The 24,052-nt window shown below is 40.6% G+C and overlaps 2 protein-coding genes and 1 long non-coding RNA gene across 3 annotated transcripts; 2 read left to right on the forward strand and 1 right to left on the reverse strand.

Moving 5' to 3' along the window:
* Positions 1-4,933: 4,933 nt before the first annotated feature.
* On the forward strand, positions 4,934-7,760 carry LOC117774553 (merozoite surface protein CMZ-8-like). Its single transcript, XM_034607061.1, has 3 exons — positions 4,934-5,034; positions 6,300-6,692; positions 7,274-7,760. Exons 1-3 carry the CDS (start codon positions 4,989-4,991, stop codon positions 7,315-7,317), a joined length of 483 nt encoding a protein of 160 aa, XP_034462952.1. The 5' UTR covers positions 4,934-4,988; the 3' UTR covers positions 7,318-7,760.
* Positions 7,761-11,156: 3,396 nt separating this feature from the next.
* LOC117774546 (ubiquitin carboxyl-terminal hydrolase 2-like) lies at positions 11,157-22,129 on the reverse strand. Its single transcript, XM_034607051.1, has 12 exons — positions 21,835-22,129; positions 16,372-16,419; positions 16,118-16,241; positions 15,286-15,397; positions 15,047-15,157; positions 14,890-14,954; positions 14,699-14,802; positions 14,463-14,543; positions 14,280-14,358; positions 12,964-13,071; positions 12,744-12,864; positions 11,157-12,420 (listed from the first exon to the last, which is right to left on the reverse strand). The coding sequence occupies exons 1-12, from the start codon at positions 21,988-21,990 to the stop codon at positions 12,315-12,317; spliced, it is 1,215 nt and encodes a 404-aa protein (XP_034462942.1). The 5' UTR covers positions 21,991-22,129; the 3' UTR covers positions 11,157-12,314.
* LOC117774547 lies at positions 13,762-14,352 on the forward strand. The gene is made up of 3 exons (XR_004616099.1): positions 13,762-13,876; positions 13,933-13,948; positions 14,234-14,352. It is a non-coding gene; the product is annotated as an uncharacterized LOC117774547 (long non-coding RNA).
* Positions 22,130-24,052: the final 1,923 nt, after the last annotated feature.

The following is a 24,052-nucleotide window of genomic DNA, read 5'->3' on the forward strand; positions in this document are numbered from 1 at the left end:
TGATGGTAAAAATAATAAAAATAAGGATAGTGGCATAATGATAAAATTATATAATTATAATAATGATGACAATAAAAAATGACATCATAATAATAAAACATAATAACTTTACATAGCACCTTTCAAGGTACCCAAGGACACTTTACAGGTTAAGGAAAGCATATAAAGTAATAAATAAATAAAAATAAGCCAAGTGAAAATAATGCTACAATGATAGGAAGTACATTCAATCAAGTACTAAAATTTGAGGTACTTCTAGTATCACCAATTGGTGACACTTCACACTTTTACTCGACTACATTTTAATTATTGTAGTCAAATATATAAGTAAAGCTGAAGTGGGTAGTTCATTTGACCTTTGAGTCATTTTACATGGAAAAAAATGCCAAACCTTTGATGGTTCCGGCTTTTCAAACGTGATAACTTGCTGCTTCTCATCTTAAATAATTTGAATGATTACTGATTGAACAATTAAACTATTGAGAAAATACTAAGATTAATCCATAACATAAAATAATAATTAATCCTATAAAGAACCATTCACAGAAAATACTTTTACATATCAAAGCAAATATTAAGCAAACACATATAAAGCAATAATAATCAAGGAGTACTTTTACTTTTAATGCTGGAAATATTTTGTTGATTACTCTTACATAAGTTTAATTCAGTATTTTTTCATATTTTGCAAACTCAATACAGGCTTAATATCATCTTATAAAATCTATAAAATGTGAGCAAATATAAGCCTTTATGCAGTGACTCTGTGAAATATGATCATTTACTTGGAGAAAAACTAGAAGAAAAACCCAGTTTGTGGTGAATGTGATAAAGACAATGAGCAGCAGCAGGAAGTGGGGTTTATGTTTACTGCTGGAAATGACCAGATGGCAGAATAAAGTCTGAAACAAACAGTAAATGTGTCCAAAAGGGGCTGAGTGGTGAAAACATGGCCACTGTTGAACCCACACAGTCTCAATGGGCCTGTCTGTGGTCTGTCTGTGCTCAACTGAGACTATCAGCCCTCAGATCTTGCTATCAGCTGTAAAGTAAGCACTCCTTTCAAAGTCAATTGACCCGGCTTCACTGGTCTTGATGAGGAGTGTCTGATGGCCGCCTTGCTTCGAGATTCACCAACATGTGACAGGACATGTAAGTTACACCAACACACAGCAAACTGCTCTCAACACTATGGATTTTCTAAACATCAGGGTCATCATGGTTTCTTTTCACTTTATTTTTATTAGTTTAGTATTTTAAGACGACACACTTGGGTTAGCAGTGCAACAACAGGTTTATGGTATTTCGATGAATGACTGATAATGCGCACTGTTAGTTCATTAAAGACTGAGAGTAGGTTTTATAGACTTACATTACATTTTGATGGACCAGAACAAAGCTGCCAGACACATATTTCTGCCATGAAGTTCTGTCTTATTGCTTTACAAAGTCCTTTTAACTCACATGTTCAAGAGCTTCTATTTGTTGTGTCCTATTTCCCCCCCTAACTTTTATAACTGATTAATCCGGTTATTATTTCCTTAGTTAATTATTGTTCTCTTTTCTCTTAAAAATGTCAGAGTATTGTGGAAATGGCCATCACTTGTTTTGTGTCACCATAAATTGTATACACAGGACATGACAGCTTATTTGGAGCGCCCCCTGGTGGCTGGCTGCAGTATAGATCATAAAGTCTACCCCCCTCCACGTTAGCAGATGGGACATGGGCCAAACTAAAAACTCAAAGTACACTTTAAATAAGATATTTGGCATTTTTAATTCGTTGGGAAAAATAGTTTATTATTATTGATTAATTCCTATTAATCGGTTTCAGCTCTAATTCTTATGGGTTCTCAGAATACAAGATATCATGTATTTGATGGTAAATCAATGCAATTTTCTCTTCAGGTCTTAAAATAAGTCTTGTTACTGGAAGACTATATATAAGACGTATTCTTATATAAATGCAAGTACATTCACTGAAGGAAACCTAAATAATGAAAAACGTTTCCAATATACTCTGTTGAAACTGTTCAGAGTTAATCACTGACTAAGTTAAGTCTTCAGCCAATCAGTATTAAAGTCTAATGTTGTACACCATGCACCGTGACTCACAGATAACTGTAACTATTGTACATTAAAAGCACTGGGGCATTTCCAAATTTCATTTCTTGGAGTGCATCAGCTAGTGTATCAGTTGCTTCAGATAAGACGTCACTAAGATTTATATGACTGTGGAATTTGCTTCCTGAATATTCATTGTTTCCTCACTGCCACAATCAGAGCATAATTAGCACAATTGTTTTTTATTGCCTTTGCGTGCCAGTGTTAACTTTCTATTTCCAGTAACCTGCTCTCAAGACTTTCATAGGTTTTGAAGGTGTGGTGAGCTCCGCCTCTCGATGTCAGGTGTAACCTCATCACCTTTCACAAAGGCATTGATGGACTCAAAAAACAATAGATTCACTAAAGTCTAAAAGTCTAAGTTTATGTCATCGCTTTTTTAGAACTGCTGGACAGTTACAGGTACATATTTACCATACTGGCCACAGTGCCTCCAGAACTACAGACTCTATATGCTCGATTTGCAAGGACGGTTCGGTGGAGTCTCTCCTCCAGACCAAAGTGCAGTACCATAAAAACAGGTATGGTACGCCCCAAAAAAAACCAAAGATGTCACAAGTATTATAAAGTAAAGGTATCAGTTGTCATAACTGAGATGAGCAAATCCTGCCTTGTTGTCATACACATTCCCTGATGTCAGAGAAATTAAACTGTAGCCTCTTTTACTGTGCATGCTACTGTCGGGCGCTCTCGAGTGCTCTGTCGCTCTGTTACAACTATCTATCTCTGGAAGGTGTTTATTTTCCACGAGGAAGGTGTGTAGTAGCACTAAGGTCAGAAATGTGGAAATCCTACAAACAGGTGCTTTTAAGGGAACTCCACTGATTTGAGACGCCAGCATCTAACAACAAGTCTTAACCGAGTGCTACTGCACACGTGAAAATATTGTTTAAACGTGTTTTTGTGTCCAGAGGAAGTTACGTCTGATAAATTTGACCCACAAGATGTTAACTTGAGGAAGACGAGGGAAGCAGCTCCAATCTGCATCAGCTGCTACGAGCATAATGTTCCCAAATAACCAACTGAGTGTGGGACTTCATTAACGTTTTGGTTTAATCTACACGAAAACCAAAGTGAAAAAAATGTGGACATTCGTCAACTTTCCGATGGTATTGTTCTTTCTGTTTCTATTGCTATTTCTCGTATAGGGGAGTATAGTGGAATAACCCCCCTGGAGTTTGGAAGCTCTGTTTCCAGAGACGTTTTACAAACACATTTACACATGAATGTCAACGGTTTCTCTTTTGTATCGGCCGTCAGCAGGGACAACACTGTTTAGGCTGCAGGAAATCTTTTCTTCTGGCAGGTTGATCCCTGGGAAAAACAGCGTATCCATGTGAATGAAATGCTCATGTGCTATGGCGACCGTGTGTTTTCAGCTACGGTCTGATGGACAGCTCGCCAAGCAGAGCGAAGTGAGGACCATTCAGACAGCAACTTTATTTCTCAGTCTTTACGAGTATATCTTCTTACGCTATATTATAACTAATGTTTCTGACAAGGAAGAAGAGCAATTCACTCAGTAAGTCCTGTAACTCAAGATAGCTATATATTTTATTTATTTATATGTGGATTTGGCTGCTGCCCCTGATGGTGGATTTTCTTTTTCCTGGACTACTTGTTCACTTAAGGTTAATGCATTAATGCAGACAGACAGACAGACAGATAGATATATAGATAGATAGATATATAGATAGGTAGATAGATAGATAGATAGATAGATAGATAGATAGATAGATAGATAGATAGATAGATAGATAGATAGATAGATAGATAGATAGATAGATATTGATGATAAGGGAAATTTAGGACCAAAAGTCCCAGTTGATACCTGTCAGGTAAATAAGTCGTTTTGGCAAAATGACCAACACTGTAATTTCCGTTCGAGGGAATCGTGAACATGCATATCTGACATGTTCAGGATTGGCTGTCACTAAGATTAAGTGAAAAAGTGGAATAGTCTAATCCATCATATGCCAAAAAAAAGGGTGGTCATCACGCCGCTGCAGCCTTGACCTCAAACACTCTCAACTCAGTTTACATTCAGAAAAAGTCCAAAGTCTGTCGAATGCAGTAAGTGTGCCATAAAAAAAAAATAAAGCCCCATGGTTAGGATTAATAAACCTATCAAATCACTATGTGTATTGTATCCCTGCACAAACACCCACACACTCATATGTTCAGGTGGGAGGGCTGCAGCTGATGGGCTGGTGTGATAAAGTGGTGATAAAAGCAGGTGTTCGGAGAATATCCTTCCCTTACAGAAGAATCGCTGACAGCCTCTCAGGTGAGTTGTACCTTTCCTCTTAGATCTAAACAGGCAAAATCATGGTATGCACACAAAAGTTTTTAATTTATCTGAGAATCCAAGTATCTTTGTGCTCGTTTCCTTTAATCTCAAACTCCTTTCCGTGAAATGATCAGGCGGAAATATTTCGTCTCTCTGATGTTCACAAATACATTAGATTTGAGAAATATATACAGATATTAAATTAAGTAAGTCAGGAGGATGAGAATCGACTAAACTCTGATATGTTCTGCATGATTTACATAAATGATAGATCTGGGTGGCACTTTTTTACTAAACGGGGTGAAACTAAATGAGTTTAGGTGGATTTTATTTGTGAATAAGTTTGTCTTTTCACACATGACAATGCAGGGGCGGGTATAATTGACGTGGTGAGGATACTTCTCCAGTTTGCGACGGGGGAAAGTTGGATAAGGTCGAATGTCGCAGACAGGAAAGAGTGAAATATGATGTGTGTGTTTGCACAGAAATGAACTGTGTCTCTGTGTTTGTGTTTCAGAACAGCTCCAAACACTTAATTCCTGTTTTTGTGACGCTGACACATAAATCTGGGACAATGCAACTGAATCACGTCATTGTGACTCTCTGCCTTCTTGGCGCAGGTAAAGAAAAATATCCATACAGACCTTTTAAAAGAAATTGTTGGTACCACTATCAAATGAGGTTCCCTAAAGAAAGAGTTGCTGTACTTGATGCTATTATTTATCCTTTGGTAATAAATAATTTACCATAGCCTGATATATACAAGTCATATTAAGAACATATTTATTGCCAGGTTGGTTGAAATCCCAGGCTACTGTGTTTTCTGCTTGATAAGGATGCAGTACTAAACGTTGGCCTTCCATTCATCAATGTTTCTCACTTTTCTCTAACAGTGGTGTGAAGGTTTAGTCGTTTATTAAGGATTGTACGGACTAAAGATGCTAAACTGATGTTGGTCTAGATTTTAAGAACGTAGTTGAACCAGTTATCTCAACCTGCCAACACAAACCGTGCTCTTCACATTGCTTATGATTGATTTACGAAGCTTTACTTAACTATTTATTAACCATTTATTAGGCCACTATTAAAAGTAATAACCCTTTGATAAATTGTACCATGAGAGAAGGTCAAACCAGAACTTCCCCCCCCCCCCCCCCCCCCCCCCCCCCCCCCCCCCCCCCCCACTGGGAGCCTATAGGAGCTTCTACCATCTGAAACTATACCAGTGGGCTTAGACAACAATACACGTGGGTCAGTGTGAGACCTCTGATCCATAAATACAAAAAGTATAAAAATATCAGCATAAGGTTATGTTTTCTTCTAATCTCGTAAAAATCCCCATGACGCTCTTTTCTATGCAATAAACTGAGATGATGAAATGGAAAATAAGGCGTGGAACAATGAGCCTTTTAATCTCTAAGAAGTCGAAACCGCACTGTTTTTTATTGGCTTGTACCAAACCCAACCTCAACCTTTACCCATGCAACACTCTCATATTAATATGTATAATACTTTTGTTTATTGCAAATTAAATGTATTGCTTTACAACTATTTGAAGGGAACCTCTGGAAATAAAGGAACTTACAGTTGCTGCATTTCCTAATGGTTGATGGTAGAAGGTTTATAGCTTCAGTCATAAATGTTGACCGTGTTTGTTAAAAGGGTTAGACACAGTTATTGTGGCACTAAACTGGTGCTGTTGAGTCAAAGATTAGATTTATTATGGACTACATATCCTCATTGTAAAACATGTCCTGTACTACATTAATTAAATAAAGTCATCCCATGGACCTATCTTCAATATTTTGCCACAAATACTGTTTGATGCTAGATTTGAATGATTCTTTTTCAACCCTTTTCTGTCTTTTGGCTCTTTCTGTCACAGTGGCTTTGTGTCGAGGACAGGAGCCCACCAAAGTACCTACGCTTACATCTGTCGCTCCCTCAAATGGTCCATCCAGCCCAGACCCAGCGACACAAACGGAAGCATCAGGAACCAAAGTGCCTGATGCCACTGCCACTGAGCCTGATGCCACTGCCACTGGGCCTGTTCCCGGTACCCCTGTGACAGACCCTGCTGCCCCTGTGACAGACCCCGCTGCCCCTGTGACAGACCCCGCTGCCCCTGTCACAGACCCCACTGCCCCTGTGACAGACCCCACTACCCCTGTGAAAGACCCCACTACCCCTAAGCCCGTGGAAGAAGTTGACCCTGGGCTTTCCGGTGGCGCCATAGCTGGCATCACCATCGGCTCCATCGCTGGAGTGGCTGCAGTTGGTGAGTACAGTGCACAAGGACTCTGGAGGCCGGTTCTCACCAAGAAAACAAAACTGATGAAAAGTTTTGGATTGGTAGAAGCAGAATACTCCCAATTGGGCCTTTTTTAAAGTCCAAATGAGTCAAACTTACGACCTCATGATTTAGAGACAAGTGAAAATGATAAGATGATACACGACTTACATTCTTTGCCATCTTATTATCATATAACTCACCCTCCATAATTTTAACTTTGTAAAACTCCGAGTTTTTCACTGCCACATAAATGTTGCTTTTCTACTCAGACTTGGTATTTGAGCATTTTGACGAAGTGCAACATTTCATCTAGTATTTCTTAATCACAAGTTTTTATATCGAGCTTTGCTTCAATCTGTTATTTGTTTGTTTAATCTTTGTGAATGTGAATGTGAATCAGCCGTCAGTCTGAACCAGGGTCAGTTCTCCTGTCGAGCAGCGAGCAAACACACGCAAACTAGCAATACAAGGAAAACGAAGTAAAAATGTGGCAAAAAACTAGAATGTAATGAGTGAACAGTTCGTGAACAAACACTGAAAAGCATCTGTCTATCTTTTTTTTTCAGGTGGTGGTATCTTTGGTGCGTTGAAGTTCACCGGGAGGATCTGAGACTAGTTCCAGCCAAACAGCAGTTTAAATAGCAAAGCATAGTAAACAATAACCATCCTAGACTGATTAATAAGTGACCATATTAACCGAATAAAGAAAAGGCCCAAATGTCTGAAAGGCCCAATGAGAGAATATACTTGTGTTTATAACCTAGAGGATGATTTAATGGGCCGGGAGGAAGACATGTGCAGATCGGAAAAAAACATCCCATAGTTGATCAAAACATGTTTTGCTATATAGAAGTTAAGTTAAAAAATTGTACAAATCGCTTTTTGAAAAATTGAAAAGAAACTGCTAAGGTGTTTAATTTTTTTTTTTTTTTTTTTTTCAATCTGTAAATATTAACAATAATGAGCCGGATTTCCTAATATGTATTTTTTTATATTTGGAGCATGTGCAAAGGGGGAAAATAAATTACCGTTGGGATCTTGAATCGAAAGTCTTTATTTATATATGGAGCAAAAGCTTTGAAATCACTATATACCTTTAATAAATGACTCCTTCCCCTTACCGTAAAGTGGCGTTTGTGATTTTTTTATTACATCTGGTTAATGTGCCAATAGCTGAAGATATCGGAGCAAAGTCCAGACGTTGATTGTGTAAGTACGTCCCGGCAAACCTGACTTGTTTGCTCCTTTTATGAGGATATTGAAGTTTCGGTGTGTACGTGACATTCACGATAAAGAGGGTATCCACTCGGTTTCACTTTGATAAAGACCGAACACCACAAGTTAGTTCTTGACATTGGAAATTATAGAAATTAAATATGGACCAAACTTCTTGCTGAGTTTTCAAGTGACTTGTCTTGACTTAATAGTTAGTAAGGCAAAGAATAATAATGCAGCAGCCCAAGTGGTCAAAATGCTAATTCATTTAAGTGCTACTTTATATTGTTACCTCCTCCACCTGATAACGTACGTTAAACGGTTATAAAGCCACTGGAAATCATTGGTCCCCCCCTGACATTATAAAGTCTAAATTCAGAAACAATCAAAGTTAAATGCTTTTGATAATTCTGTATTCTTTATTCTTTATTGTGGACTCTTTGGTCCAGGTCATGTCGGCTTGGCGCTAGAAACTGAGGCATAAAAAGGTAGTTAGCCGTATTTGAACACTCTGTATAATACGATTGTTGAAAAGTGTAATTTTTACCCTGTATGAATTAAACAATATATAAAGTTATCATGTTAACAAGTGAGCTTTAGACAAACTGGGTGGCAGATTTTGGACAAACAGCTAAGCTCAGTTAGCCGGCTGCTGGCTGGAGCTTCATATGTCATGGACAGATGTGAGACTGGTGCTAATCTTCTCATTTAACCGTCAGTGATAAGACGAGTAAGCTTATTGTTAAAAATGTGAAACTATTAGGCCACAATCAAATTATTTAATCTTGAATTTACTTTTTTTCCTTTGGAATTAGGACCTAAACCTCAAGACTGAGACATTCATGGCTTTACTCTTTTTGAACTTCTTTGTACTGATGCTGTAGTAAACTATTCCATATTGCAAAACACAAACCAAACAGATTCCTTTAATGGTCACAAGCCAAGAAGATAAACATACACAGGCACATGTTATTTCAATTAGCATTTGAGTCAGAAAACATTTAACAGCTATACCAGATGATGAGTTAATCTTCAATATGCATAGTGTATTAAAATATAACTATTGAGAATGGGTTATGACAGCAGATATAAACAAGCTGTGGTTAAGTGAAATATATTTTGTCGTAAGGAAAACAATTTTTGTCCATTTGCTCTTTAGGGCAAAAACCATAATGTTAGTGCTACAGTTTTTTGGGGGTAAATGCAGGTAACTCATTGGCAGATAAATCTTTACCTGTTAATAATCCACTGTTAATTAATTTTTTTTAAATTATTAATTGTTAAGATACAAAATATTTGACAGAAAATCAATTAAAACAAGTTCATAATTGATCATTTTTACAACCGCTGAAGACAAAGACGTGTTTTTGGTGCCGCTGCGAGTTGAAGATCAGGTCAAACTCAGGAGTGTGTTTTCAGAGCGGACTTTACCCCACGGGAGGCGGGCACGGTTTTATGGTACGGTCATTAGCTGTGGACGTGTCAACATGGCGAGTGCTCGTTAAGAACACTGAAAGCATCGCTGCCCCCAAATCACTGTTAATACCCTGAGCTGTGTGATTGGCCCATATGGTGTGGATGGGGGCCGGCGGGAGTGTGTGCACATGCTGGGGGAGGGGAGCGTCCTATCGGAGCATATTTGCAAAGATGAAAATGAAATGTTTTTTATTAAATTAGTGTTATATAATCCAATATTTTAGCACAGGCTCTTTCATGTGACCCCCCCCCCAGAACTCACAAGAGAGTGTGAGTGAGTGAGTGTGTGTGTTTTTACTTGTGTTCAACTTGTGTCCACACAACCATGATATGATAAATGAACCCCTATACATCTACTATATCTAAATATTTATATTCATATATCTATTCAAGATTTCAACATTCAAGGTTTTTCTTTTTTTGGCATTTTCTCTTGCACAAGCGTAGAATCAAAAAGGAAACACAGTTCTTTCTCTACCAACAGTTTTACATAATAAGTTAAAAGAGAATAAAAGAGAATCTAACTAAGCAACGTTAAGACAAAGTTAAAACTATAAGTATTGTAAATGTGCTAAAGGGTTCCTTATAACATTGTGGGGATAGCAGCATGTTTCTAATAGACTATAATGGCTGTTTTAATGCTGTATCCTAATTCTCACTATGACAACTAAGTGACCTGAACAATTACACGTTCATGGGTCAAAGGTCCAGTGTGTAGAATTCAAAGGGAAAACTGAATGTATTACATTTTGTGTTGAGATCATTGTGTATCATTGTGATTTCAGTATCTTAGAATGAGCCTTCGATAGCATCACAGGCTCCTCTTGCACATTTCTACATTCGCTGAAGGCCGAGATTCTTCTGTGTGTCTATGAAACTCCCATATGCTCACAACCCTTTTGTTCCAGACTCAACACCGACTGCGTGAGAGGCTCAGTCTGTGTTACAGCTGCAACAACACACTCAGACCTCCGCTGCTGATAACTTTCTCATATCGGCCTTGTTACCAGCAGAACATCTGTCTGAGGCGCGAACACACACACACACACACACACACACACACACACACACACACACACACACACACACACACACACACACACACACACACACACACACACACACACACACACTTCTCTTTCCTCAGGCGTTAGAAAGCTCAGTGGCTCAAGGACAAGAGTTAACTACAAGAGGGAACATGGCGTCCACAGTCGACCCTTCAGTGGTTTTATAATATACAGGGATGTTGTTGGATATCAGATATGAACCAGTTACTGTCTGGTTTTCACCTGATAAACCAGGTCCTTGTCTTTCTGAAAAATATTCCTCATGTCCAACAATGATCTGACAATTTATTCTGTGTGGGTCAAGTGTTTCTTCAGTGCAAAAAAAACACAGCGTCCTCTAGTGGTGCAGAGTTGGACCAGCACCTCTGTCACGTGGCCTTGCTCTATGTAGGTCAGAGGTCGTACTGACACAAATCCAACCTGACAAAAAGCCTGGACGTTATATCACCGATCAATGTTTTTATATAAAGGATGAATGAAATGACTATATGTTATGTGCAGAGAGTCGCTCGCAATAATTGATTCACGGAGAATTATCGCCGATGCTGCAGTTCCTCCTCAGCTTCACAGGTTTCCACTGCACTCTAGAAACACGAATCGATTGAACCACATTCGCAGCAGCAAAGGGAGGTTTCTTTTTAAACCCACTGAACACTACCTGCACGGCATCAAACAGCAGACAAGACAAAGGTTAGTGAATAAATACTGGGATATTTAATATTTTCCAACATATTTTCCTCAGGAGCACAGACAAGAGCTCAAAGACGAAAGAACACAGGTAATAAAACCATCGTGACAATAGAAATACGACATTCAATGTATGTTAACGTTGTTCTTTGTCTCCCTGGAAAGTGCAAATATTCGCTAAAATGTCTACCGCAGTAACTTTAAAGATATAATGAGTCCAACGTTGTGTTATCATCTTATCCCCACGAGCCCCCAGTGGCCGCAGGAATTTGTCATTGCTGCTCGATGTAGTTTAGCAAAGATATCTGTCGGGAAGGATGAGCTGAATGAAGAGCATCTGGTTAAACATACTGTATAAAGCTTGTGTTGTTGGTTTAACATTCCTTCCCAGCTTCCATTCGGTTGCCTGAATAAATAACGGTATGATAAAAATGAACGGATGACGCAGCCTCAGTTGATGTAAAGTCAGCTTTACTTTACTTCCTAGGGGGAAGTATTGCCGATGCATATTTATACAGCTGCTTTGGTATATCAGGCTTTTTCCGCAGTTGAGATACATTCACCTCGCTGCCCATAAATACTGTACAAAAATAAAAATGTGCTTTGACATAAAACATCCCCTGTGCATCTGTGGGTTTCCACCGTTCTCAGCAGAAAACCAGAAGCTGTCATATCACTGGCATCATATTAAATAAAATACATAATATATTGGAGTCAGTGTTGTGGGACATCTTTCAAGTCCATGTGTCCATATTCAAAGTGACAAAGCAAATCCACACACTTGGCAAAAAGGGTCCATGAACAGCTGGAAATGTTATTTTTGAAATGAAAATGAACTAGAATGAAATAAAACATCATTTTCTGAGTCCACTGCTGCATGTGCACCGTGGTGGTGACGCCCCGGAGCTGGATCTCTAAACGTCGTGGCCAGTGGCGGCGTCGTCACGTCACTTCCACCTAATGTGTGACCTCAGTGCAAAGTGCATTCACATCCACCTTCGTAAGGTTTAAGGGTTTCTTTTCTTTTTCCACAGCAACTTTGTAATGGCAGAACTTTCTCCACTAGGCGGAGCTCTCTCCACACAGGCAGAGTCTGCGTTCATAGGCCCAGTCGTTGGTGCAACTCGTTCCTCCTCCTCCTCCTCCTCCTCCTCCTCGGCGTCTAGAGCCGGCATGTCTGATATTTGCCGTGCGGGGGTGTGGCCAGCTCGTAGAAGAGCACGTAGGCGTTGCTGCTGCGCACCTGACTGGAGGACATCGGGCTCACCCTGCAGAGAACACAGAACACACGTGTCGTTAAAACACTGAAAACACACATGGCTTTGTGTTCTTCGAGAATTTTTACGTTATTAATTGACATATTTCTGTAATTAAACGTGGCCACAAAACCAAACAGCGGTCAAGCCCAGCCACAGGCGCACACGTGTACATTTGAAATCATGGTAACACACCTTTGCACCTTGTCATGTTTTTATGCGCTTGACAGCAGGTACATTGTGTACAGTACAAATAAGAACAGTATGAGATCACACAGCTTTCTGCCAGGCTAATAAAATGATATGATGATGTGAGAGTAGATTTGAGTTGCTACCTGCAGTCGTTGTAGCTGTACCACTCCCCCAGAGCCTGGTTCTTGCAGTACGCTGTGTAATGGCCTCCCAAAGTATTTCCCGAGTGGTTGGACACTGCGTACAGGTTGTACACGGGACGCTCTGCAGGGAGAGACACAACGCTCGTTAGTCAGTGCTCATCAAATCCAGCCAACGCTTCGGGAAAAAGTGCAGGACTCGTCCGGGACGCCGGGTACTTACCGCTGCTCTCAGAGGCGAACTCCCGCAGGTCCAGCTCCTTGAGAGGGAAGTTGACGTACGTGGAGAGTTTGCTCGCTCGGACGTTAGAGTCTGAGAAACGCTTCAGGTCTGAGAGGAACGTTCGGTCAAGGAAACCAAACTGATTCAAATTAACATTATATTAGACATTTCAGATACAGTAAATGCATTTAATTATACGTTTAATGTACTTTATATTTGATTGTACTTCACTTTGTGTAGTTGTCAGCTCATCAAATATGATGCACTGACAAGTTCAATAGTAGTTAAACTCGTCATTGAAACCACCTTTGAAGAAATTTCCTGGAAAAGTAATCATCACACACTTTACTGTGTTTGCTGCGTTTCTTTACTACATCCTTTTTGCAGTGGGTGTGTGGCCCCCACTCTCAAAACTGCAGGTCTGTGTGTCTGTGTGAATGAAGACGGAGGCTGAGCTTAAACACAAACAGCAACACATGCACCAGCTACCAGCAGGTCTGTGCAGAGGTACGTGTGTTTATTTATCTTAACAAGCCAAAGTTGAACCAACTAGATTTGACTAGTTACACACCCAGCAGACGTGTAGTAACATTGACAATCACGCGGCATCTTCCGATGAGTTTTTGTTCACCTGGTGAATCTAAATCCTATGATTAGTCTCATTTTAGCTTTGTTTACGGTCTCTGGAGGAAACATCAAGCTCCTTGGCTGTTTGACGCTCCACTAACTGGACTTGCTAGTTGCTGACCATCCTCCTGCAGAGCCGGAGAGCCGCCAACGTTTCAGACGTACGTACGGAAAGCTCTGGAAAGCTGAGTGGAACTTCCTTATGAGAGACACATAAACAAACTCATAAGATAGACAGGCATGACCAGACTAGACAGACTAGATGGATTGGTCAGTAGGTATGTAGGTCAGTAGGTAGGTAGGAAGGTAGTTAGGTAGGTTGGTAGGTAGGTAGGTGGGTAGGTAGTTAGGTAGGTAGGTAGGTAGGTAGGAAGGTAGTTAGGTAGATTGGTAGGTAGGTAGGTCAGTAGGTAGGTAGGAAGGTAGGAAGGTAGTTAGGTGGGTAGGTAGGAAGGTAGTTAGGTAGGTAGGTAGGTAGGTAGGTAGGTAGGAAGGTAGGTGGGTAGGTAGGAAGGTAGGAAGGTGGGTATCTGGAAGAGTTAGTCCAGTCTTTCTAACTGGACGCTCCTTCAACAAAATCCTCCTTTCGTTCCTGACAGATTACTGACTTTTTGGTGGCATGTTAGCCAGAAGACATTCGAAGGCATGTGGTTGCTGTAAGTGTCACAAAGGCGTGAGGGAAAGGATACGAAGCACGAGGATCTGAGGGAACTTCTGGATGCTGAATCGTTTGGTGCATTTCCTTCTGGTTTTGCATTTCTTGCACGTCTGAGAGAAAATTAGACAAACAGTGAGATCAGTGAGATGCTGCTGCTGAATAACATCACATGTCACCTCTAAAAAAGAATTGGGGAGCGGGCGGAGCCTCTTACCGGCCTCTCGTCTCCATCCAGCACGTCTTCTTTAGTAAAGAGTCTCAAACAGTCTTTGAGACTCACTTCGCCTGAGCTCTTCTGTGGAGACGCGGAGAATGTCGGGTTAATACAGTGCAAACATCAAGACTTGAAATAGACTAGCTAATACTTCTTTAACAAGTATTGATGTGTAGAAAACCTTTGAAAAGTGAGTGTGTGAGTGTGTGAGTGTGTGAGTGTGTGAGTGTGCTGACCTGTGCAATAGGTATTGATAAGTCCCAGAACGGATCGAACACAGTGGAGCGGAAACCACAGACGGAGCAAGTCAGGGAACTTTTCAACTGCCCGACGAATAAATCTACAGATGGAGAATTAAATAAAATTAAATTTAACGTTCAATTGTGGTTTGAGATAATTTCGCAGCCACATTCCAACAATTACTCACCCACTACTTTGCTGTCCTCTCGCTCCAGGTACATATTCCACATTCTCTTGCCTTTTTCCTCGTCCCTGTGAACAACAATCATTTTCACATATTAGGAGGAATCCTGAACTCACACGTGCAGCAGTGTTACTGAGCAGCGAAGGTGTCGGGGACTTACGAGAGGTGGTCAAGGTCATGGGCCGACACCTTGGGGCAGACTGTCACTCTGTTCACTTCATTATGGAGTCCGTCCAATAGCATGCGCAGAAATTCCTGTGCATCCTGTTGACTGCGGAGAGACGGACAGAGAAACTGTTACCGTCATTGTTTCAACTGGCATTTTACGTCTTATATTAAGTATATTAAGTAGATTTAAATGAGAACAGAGCTTAGAGTCGGGACGAGGGAGAAACTTACTTGCAGCCGACAAATTTGGGAGCGAATCTCTGGATCTGGTTCCTGAAATCGGACGGGCTGATGGCCTCGTTGTTGACAGACGTCCACAGGCTTTGAGTCAGTTTAGCAAACTCTGAGACAGGAGACGAAGGAAAGAGACCACGGTTATGAAAATTTAAAAAAAAAGGGGAATTGATCCCCTGGAAACAATGCTATTGGGCAACAGATTTCTCAGGTATTCACGAGTGGGTCAGACACACATGAGGACGGACAGCAGCACTAAAAACATACTGCCGCTGTTTCCAGCCTGGGAATATAAAAACTAAACCACATTATAAAACTGCAGCACAAGAAAAACAGGGATTTGTACCGAACATTGGAAAACAAGTGTTTTTATTACAACACAAAAGCCATTTAAGAGTCATTTTATATATTTCCATGTTGAAGGAGGCGATACGTGTCGGGAGAGATCCAATGAAATTTGGTCTAAATCCAGGAGATAGTTTTGAGCGTTTCATTGATTTCTCAGAAAATAATAAATGGATCTTTATGTAAAAAATCTGGCACGTTTAGGGAACTGATATCCATGAGTGTGTGAAATTTGGAACAGCTTGAATTTAAGGAAACTTTCGGGCCTTGGACGGAGGACGCGGCTCCTTTGTGTCTTTCAGTGATCAGGGTACAAAGCTGTCACGTCTTCAGCAATGATTTAGGGCAGCAGAGCAATTAATTCTTGCAATTTGAGACTAAACGACATATAAACTAATAAAATGTCACCTACTGCCGAGCCATGAAGTGACTCATGTTCCTCGTAACGATCTGATAACGAGTTTCGCTCTGAGTCTCGTCTTACCTTCCATGAGAGCTGCGTTCGTCCCACAGTTGTTGTTGAGGTCTGTGTGATGGACGTTCCTCAGGCAGTAGTCCCTCAGCTCCGGAGTGTTGCTCAGACATTGCAGGATGGAGTTCATGAAACACTGAAGATCACAAACACAGGAGAGGATTAACCAAATGTAGATGTGGAGTCAGGTGATGGTGTGAGTGGGTCAAAGTGCAGCGAGATACAGAGTTTATTATGAGGCCACAAAGTGAGGTAAGAGAACTCACCGTGTTTCCCAGGTTCCTCAGTCCCACCAGGCCTTGGGGACTCTTGTTCTGCTCAAAGAAAAAAAACCGAAGAGATTCTTGTTTATTCACGCAAATGTCAGGGAATGATGAGTTTAACAGGAACGACAGAGAGGAGTCACATAACATGAGACACACGGCAGAAAACCACCAGGGACGATCAGGTTGTTTGTCGATAAAGAAAAACTCTGACTGGCTTTGAACAACATGAAAGCAGACGACAAACCTTGAGCTCACTGTGCAGATGGATTCTTTCAACTCTAAAACTATTTTTACCACTTTATCGTCTGAAGGTCGGGTCGGGTCCAGACACAAAAAAAACAGAGTACCCGTTGTGTTTGGTTAGTTTTCTCTCTGGCTCGAACTGGTTCAGACAGAAAACTGTGGCCGCAATTTGACAGAATTGGTTTCTTAGGTTTTCTAAATCAAAAAACCTTCATTTTTTTCAGACTAGCATTTTTTTACATGGCACTTACTGCTTATTTTGTCCAAAATATTTAGTTATATACAGTTTTTGTCATAAAGAAGACACAAGAGGGACATGTTGACATAAAATCTTCATGTTCACCAGTAAGAATGATGATCTGGGACCTAGTCATCAGGTAACTTGCGAAGCGAAGCTTTTGCAATAAAAATAAAACATGTAGTAGCATAAGGCTGACTGTGTGTTGCTATAATTATATTAACATGTCATGCAGCAGTTTTTTAAACAGTAAAGTAAAGTACTTATATTTAGTTCTCCCCCTCATCGGTGTATTCGCCTGCACATTCCAGCAGAGCAGCTTGCACATGACTGTATGACAGCAACTGTGTTACATTCCTGAAGTGTGAATAAGCCTCAGAGGACTGTGGAGCATTTATTCAACAACATGGTATGACGGTCACACTGTTGCCGCAGCAGCAGCAGCAGCGTGCTGTAGACATAAGCTCCTGTTCCACACGCTCTGATGAGAAATGCCACAGTGTGTTCTGACCTTTCCCTGCACCGATGAGCTCAACAGTTAACACACACACACAGACACACACCACGCTGACGTCCCAAACATGTGATGCAGACTGATGGGGAAAGTTTGCCTGAGAATCTGAGAACACAACGTAGAGCTGACCTGAGTCACGTGGTTTCTCCTTTATACCTCTAACCTCTAAGACCCTGTATCCTTCACCCGACCCTCCGAGGGTCTGTCCTACAACCTTGGTTGCTACGGTGACAGGCATTGGGGACTGGGCAGCCTCCTGTGCCGGGTGTAGCTCGCCTCACGCTCAATGTCAGATTGGCTCCTGCCCCCTCGTGACCCTCAAAGAATAAGTGTTACAGATATTGGAGCGATGGATAATATAAAACTATTATTACTTTAAAAAACAAAACTAGTATTGTCTGGTTATCTGTTCTAGATCGAGCTGAACGATTTGGCCAAATTACGTCAAGAAAAAAACTGCAATTCAAATCAGTCTATATCGAGAATTGTCATGAGAAATGTCACCTTATTATTTATTTTAAGTTTAGAGACAGATTGTTTCTCTGAGTGAAGGTTTGAAACTCGTCTTTATGAGCAGAGAATGATTAACACTTAGATCAATTACATCTACACCTCTTCACTGTGTTTGCACAATGCATATTGATGCAGAGTTATATTGAACTTTTGCTCTATTGTTATTGCTGAAAATAACATGGTCATGATTCAGGAGACATTTTATTGCATAAAGTTAAATAACTTTAATTGTGGGTGGCGGCTGTGGCTCCTTCAGTATGCCTGCCCGAGTGTCCTTGGGCAAGGAAACTGAACCCTCAACCCCCCCGACGGCCGTTCTGCCATGACTGTGAAAGATGTGTGACAGAAAAATCCCAGCTTATAGAAGCACTGTACGAATGTGTGTGAAGTGATTTGAGTGTTTGTTACGACTAGAAAATCACTTTCACCATTTAAAAGAAGTGAGAGATTGATCTGAACGTCACAAACCAAATAACACACCGGTAAATAACTGCTGTGAGGACATTCATATGTTTTATTCCCCCGTTCACTTTCGGTGTGTGTGCTCATTAACTGGTGACACACCTCTGACCTGCAGCTCATCCTGACTGAGGGAACATAGTGACTGAGTAACGTGGTGACGCAGAGCAGCCGTGTCACGCATCAGCTCCTCTGCTGACGGCCGAGGAGCTGCAGGCATCAGCGTCAGGGCGGCGGCACACCGACGCAGGAACACATGAGGGCACAACAGCAGAGATGTGCAAACTGTAAACGGAGCAGCGACGTCAGCTTCCTGTTAATCACTGAAATATGGCGTGGTTTGATTTGCTGTTGCCGGGGGAAACAGGCGGAGGGTTCTCTTCTATTTTCCAGTGAACTATACTTGTGGTTATCTTAGCAAATGCATGACATCAGCGTTACAGTGGTCACACCATGGGCTGGACATAAAGACGGCCGCTATGACGGAGCCACAAAAGGGAAGCCAAATCATCTTGATCGCCCCCTGGTGGCTGGCTGCAGTATAGGGCATGAATCCCACCTCCTCCACGTTAACATGGACCAAACTAAAAAGTCAAAGCAGACATTGAACAAGTTGTCTCGAAAGTTTCAGTTATCTTAGGTTGTTCTAATCACAAGCGATTTTCAGGGAAAGAGGGTCGGGACATTTGTCTTTCACATATGCAGAAGGCGGCAGGGAGAAGAACCTGTTGATGTCCTGGTCAGGACGTTCGGTGAAGAGGTTCACAGCCTCATGATGTTTATCACATTGTTCCAAAAGCTGAAAATAGAACAGTGACACTATCAGCTCATAACAGCCGGCTGGGTTGAGATTATTTTCCCTTCTCCTGTGCTCTGTTGTTTGAAGGTGACCATATGGTGCGAGTGCCAACCCGCCGCTGTGCTCCGGTGGACGCCGACCAGCGGGGCTTGGCACGCTAAAAAATCAAGGAGGCGATGCGCTGGGCCGCGGAACGTTATGTCCTGAACCAGCTTTACATGCTCGGTTAAAGCCGACGCACTGGGAGTAAAGAAGCAACACTCCTGAGCGTGCGGTGCCAGCGATGCCACTCCCACAGTAACAGTATAAACAACGTCTGCACTGTTGTAGCAGCGAAGGAAAAGATCCAATTAAACTGTACTCAAACACAAAGACTTCTTTATCTACTGTTGTAAGATAAATTATATCAGGGAATTAAATGACAGAGTGAATGGTGACGTTAAAGGATCTGCAATTATTTTGTGTTTTTATCAAGTGTTTATATTTTTTAATGCACAAATGAAACATCCTCTGACTGCGGCTTCTCAAAGGTGAAGATTTGTTGCTTTCCTTGTAGGAATGTTGCACCAGAAGCACAATCAGAATTAAGTTTATTGCCAAGTACGTTCACATACGTGGAATTTTGGTGCTGCGACGCAGAACGGTGAAAAAACTGAGGGGGAAAGATAAGGCCAATTATTTTTTATTTGCTCAGTACTTGACTTTTGCAGGTACTGAGAGTTTGAGGAGAAAGATAAAGACAAGAGCTTAGAGCACAAGAGCAGAACGATAAGAAGAATGATAAGAATGTGAGTTACAGAGCTCTGCAGTCTGTGCAGGAGTGAATGTGCAAAGTACTGAAGTAAAATAGAATATGTGAGGATGGTGTTCATATGTATCGTGTTCATGAGAGGAGGGAAGATCAAACATGTGATTTCATGATTCTATTTAGTTGATTAATTAGCTAAATAACAGGCCTATTTAATAAATGATGAAAGTTATCGTTACTTTCACCCTGAAACTGAAATTTTTTTGAGGATCATCTCTGGGCATCATGAATGTCCCAATCAATCAATCAATCAATCAATCAATCAATCAATCAATCAATCAATCAATCAATCAATCAATCTGTCAAACTTTATTCATACAGTTTAGCGCAATTATGCCTCACAATTGACTGATGAACTGATTCTGCAGAGCACAGGTTATCTGTGGAAACCAACAACATCACCTATAGTCTCAGTCAAGACAGTGACATGAGGTGTGACCTGTGACCTCAGGCTAACACATTCACACCTCAACCCTGCGTGGACACACACACACACACACTCACACACACACACACAGACACATCTGCGGGCTGACGGCAGCGCTGTGTGTTAAGAATATGTACTGTGCTGATGATAAGGTGACATGTCAGGACACACTTTCCTTATCAGCAGAGCTTAGTCCTGTTACGCAACCAAAGTCACACTCAAATAGTTTCTCTCATGTAGGCAGCTGCACACACACACACACACACACACACACACACACACACACACACACACACACACACACACACACACACACACACACACACACACACACACACACACACACACACACACACACAATACTTTGTGTGCGCTGTCAGCCTGTTCCTTCCACACTTAACAGCTGATAAGAGCTTAAAGGTCAGATGTGGACTTGAGTAAGTTGCAGATATTTCTGCACACACTGACATTTTCTGATCCAAAACCCACACGTCAGCCTCAGCAACAAATTCAACTACTTTTCATTCACTCACTGTTTGAGTCACTGCTTTCTTATTAAATAGAGTCCATTGGTTTTGCTGCTGCAGTGTCACAGATGTGTCTGTGGATGTGAATCATTGTAAAATACAACAATTATTAGTTTTATGTAAATATGCTAAGTTAAGAAAAATGTTTTGTTTCCTATTTTGAAGCAGAATTTGTGCTTTAAATTAGGTTTTTCTTTCAATAAATGTAAAACAACCGAACATATTTCTTCATATTATTCCAGCTAAACCACAAAACTCACTGTTCTCAAGATATGTGCTGACGCCCCCGGTGACAGATTTGAAAGCTGATATGTTCTGTCTGTAATAATCAATGTGTTATATGCAGACGTGAAACTATGGCAACTACTACCAATGGGAATATATTATAATATTCAATATATTGATCTACCTGTGATCCAATGTGATTATCATAAATCTGCACAATGCATTTTGAAGCATGTTGTAGTATCTTGAGTATAATTATTTTGCCAAAAATGCCATAAATCAGACATTAAACAAAGTTAAACATGACAAGATAATAGAAGATATTATTAATATGATTTAAAAGGTTCTATAAATATCGTGATAATATCGTTAAAGTGAAGAATTTCGACCTTGATAACAGTTTAGTAAAAATCTGATATCATGACTATACAACACTGACATATTTATAATATATATAACATGTACAAGTGAGTCATGCATAACAGTGCATGGGCAAGTGTGTACTTACGAGTACAAGTACATGAATGTAAGTTTATAGACAGTGAGGGACATGCAGACGTGATAAAATGTTTCATAGGTAAAAAAGTTGTGTGAATAACAGATATTAAAATGAGGATCTCACTATAATAAATGATAATAATGATAATTAATGATAATAAATAACAATAATGATAATAAATGATGGACAGAAGGAGAGGAGATGGACCCACCTTGGCCTGGTTGATGATCAGACCCATGAACGTGGACACCAGCGCAGACCGGGACAGAGACGAAGTCTTCCGCCGCTGCAGCTCGGGTCTGTCCAGCGGGAGAGAGGCCGGCTCCTCGGGCACCGTGACCGTGTAGGAGTGACGCAGAGACGGCATGTTGTTCAGGGAAGCGCCGCTGCTGCAGAGCCGGAGCCGGTAATCAACGAGAGGAGGAAGAGACGGTGAGTCCAGGTCCTGGTGTGTCTGCAGCTCCGCACCTGAACACTGCTGCTGCTGCTGCGTGGATCACTGAGGTGTGTGAGTGTGTGTCTGTGTGCGTGAGTTTTTACTGCGTTGTGTTTACGCCCACCTCCCTCCCATAGAAAACCTGTGTTGCATTCAAGTGCTGTTGGAAATATCAACACTGTGACAGCTCTGGCAAACACAAAGAAACTGTGACAGAAGATTAATAAACCCCCAAAAATGTATATTTGTAAAAGAAAGAGTAAGATTTTCAATCCCAATCAAAATGTCTTCACTTTATCTTCTTTCATGAGCCAATAAGAGACTAAATAAATCAAAATTATGACAAAGAGATTCCGCAAATTAGATTTTAAAAGCTGTAATAACAATAAAAAGGCCAACAGAAAAAAATGAAGGCCAATAAAATTGCATAAACAACACAAACTAATAATATTAATGGACAGATGAATAAAAAAAAACATTTAAAACATAAATGCAATAAAAATCATGTTTATATTGAATCAAAAGCTGCAGCGAAAGGTTTCAAGTTAATAGATTTCAACACTTACTTGAGTAACTTGATGATATCGGCAGTTATGGGTCTTTTACAGATATATCCCTGTCAGTGTTTATGTTTGCAAACATTTACAGAATAAGAATGTAGAAAATATTTAGAATTTTACAAAAAACAAATATGTTGGTATCCTATATTCAAGTCTTCAATGCACATGAAGTTTAAAAAACAATTTAAGTTATTTGACCCAGTTATTCATGACCTTATCTTATTGTTAACTCTGATGCATCAGTGTGTGAGCAGAGTTTTACTGTTGGAGCTTGTTTTAACTCCTTTTTATATATTTAACAACATTTGATAATTTTACCTCTTAGTTCCTCAAACAACGATTACATAAAAAACATCTGAGAGGTTTAACTTTAACTGACACTCAAACACAACGGCCTCAGGCGAACACTGTACGTGACCAGCTGGACAAACGTTTAATCTTTAACAAACTTTTATGAGATTTTCATACATTTATATTTAATGCAAAATGAATTAGTAACTTGTGGGACAGATAAATACTGCGGCCCCTCTGCATTGATATTAGATTGAATGGACGACTGTACTTGAACGTGTTCTTTTCAACTTGTAATTTAACTTCTTATGCAACGACAATAATGGATTTCTATCGTCTTCTATCCACATTTTATTGACAATATGGTGTTAAGAGCAAAGTACAGTCAGACAATTATGTTCATGTTTCTCTGTTGTTTTCTAAAACCTCCTCTGCAGCTAATAGAAGCAGGTTGTTGTCGTGTGCTGGCACAAAACAAAAAAGCTCAGCTGAGCTTCATTCCACCTCCAGAACCTTCCTCTCCTCTCAGAGATTTGCTGACCCGGCTGGACTTGGATCTTTAGACCGTGCGAGGATCTGACACAGGAACAGCTCTGAGTCTGATAAGAGGTTAATAGTCGGCCAGTAAAACTTTACGGGTCCTTCTGTCCCCATGCGCTCGCTCTCGTCTTTAACAGAGGGAGCATTAAAACCAGCGAGCAAAGTCTGGTGCTGTCAGAGAAACTCTCGACACTCTCAGCTGATGAACCAGGTGTTAAACCTACATAGCGATGCATATTTTCAGGGGTTTTATGGCAGTTTACTTACTCGTAAAAGCTAAAGGCCCTGGAGGCTGTTGGGTGGAGTGAACAGTATGTTTTTGATGTAATGAAGTAAATATGGTTTATTCCTATAGGAGTATGAATATTCACTTATATATTCTGACATTTCTGGCTTGACTATGTGCTACAAGAAAGGTGAGGTTGTCGCTAATTGTTTTCTGACTCATCCTCTGGACATTTAACTCACTGGAACACGTAATTACGTTCACAACGCGTCGCCACGCCATGGAAACGACAAATGAGGAGCACGCTGCGTCAACGAGGGAACTCCTCAAACAAATCATGTATCCAGGCAAACCCAAGAGGAGCAGCGAGCGCGGG

The sequence above is a fragment of the Hippoglossus hippoglossus genome, chromosome 14 (assembly GCF_009819705.1).
Source record: "Hippoglossus hippoglossus isolate fHipHip1 chromosome 14, fHipHip1.pri, whole genome shotgun sequence".
Classification (NCBI taxonomy): Eukaryota; Metazoa; Chordata; class Actinopteri; order Pleuronectiformes; family Pleuronectidae; genus Hippoglossus; species Hippoglossus hippoglossus.

Excerpts from the sequence above, each read along its gene's own strand:
- LOC117774553 (XM_034607061.1), top strand. The coding sequence starts at position 4,989 with ATGCAACTGAATCACGTCATTGTGACTCTCTGCCTTCTTGGCGCAG. Across the intron at positions 5,035-6,299 it reads TCTCTGCCTTCTTGGCGCAG|TGGCTTTGTGTCGAGGACAG; the intron begins GTAAAGAAAAAT and ends TTTCTGTCACAG. Across the intron at positions 6,693-7,273 it reads CGCTGGAGTGGCTGCAGTTG|GTGGTGGTATCTTTGGTGCG; the intron begins GTGAGTACAGTG and ends TTTTTTTTTCAG.
- LOC117774546 (XM_034607051.1), bottom strand. The coding sequence starts at position 21,990 with ATGCCGTCTCTGCGTCACTCCTACACGGTCACGGTGCCCGAGGAGCCG. Across the intron at positions 14,359-14,462 it reads TGGATGGAGACGAGAGGCCG|ACGTGCAAGAAATGCAAAAC; the intron begins GTAAGAGGCTCC and ends ATTTTCTCTCAG. Across the intron at positions 12,865-12,963 it reads GTTCGCCTCTGAGAGCAGCG|AGCGTCCCGTGTACAACCTG; the intron begins GTAAGTACCCGG and ends CTCTCCCTGCAG.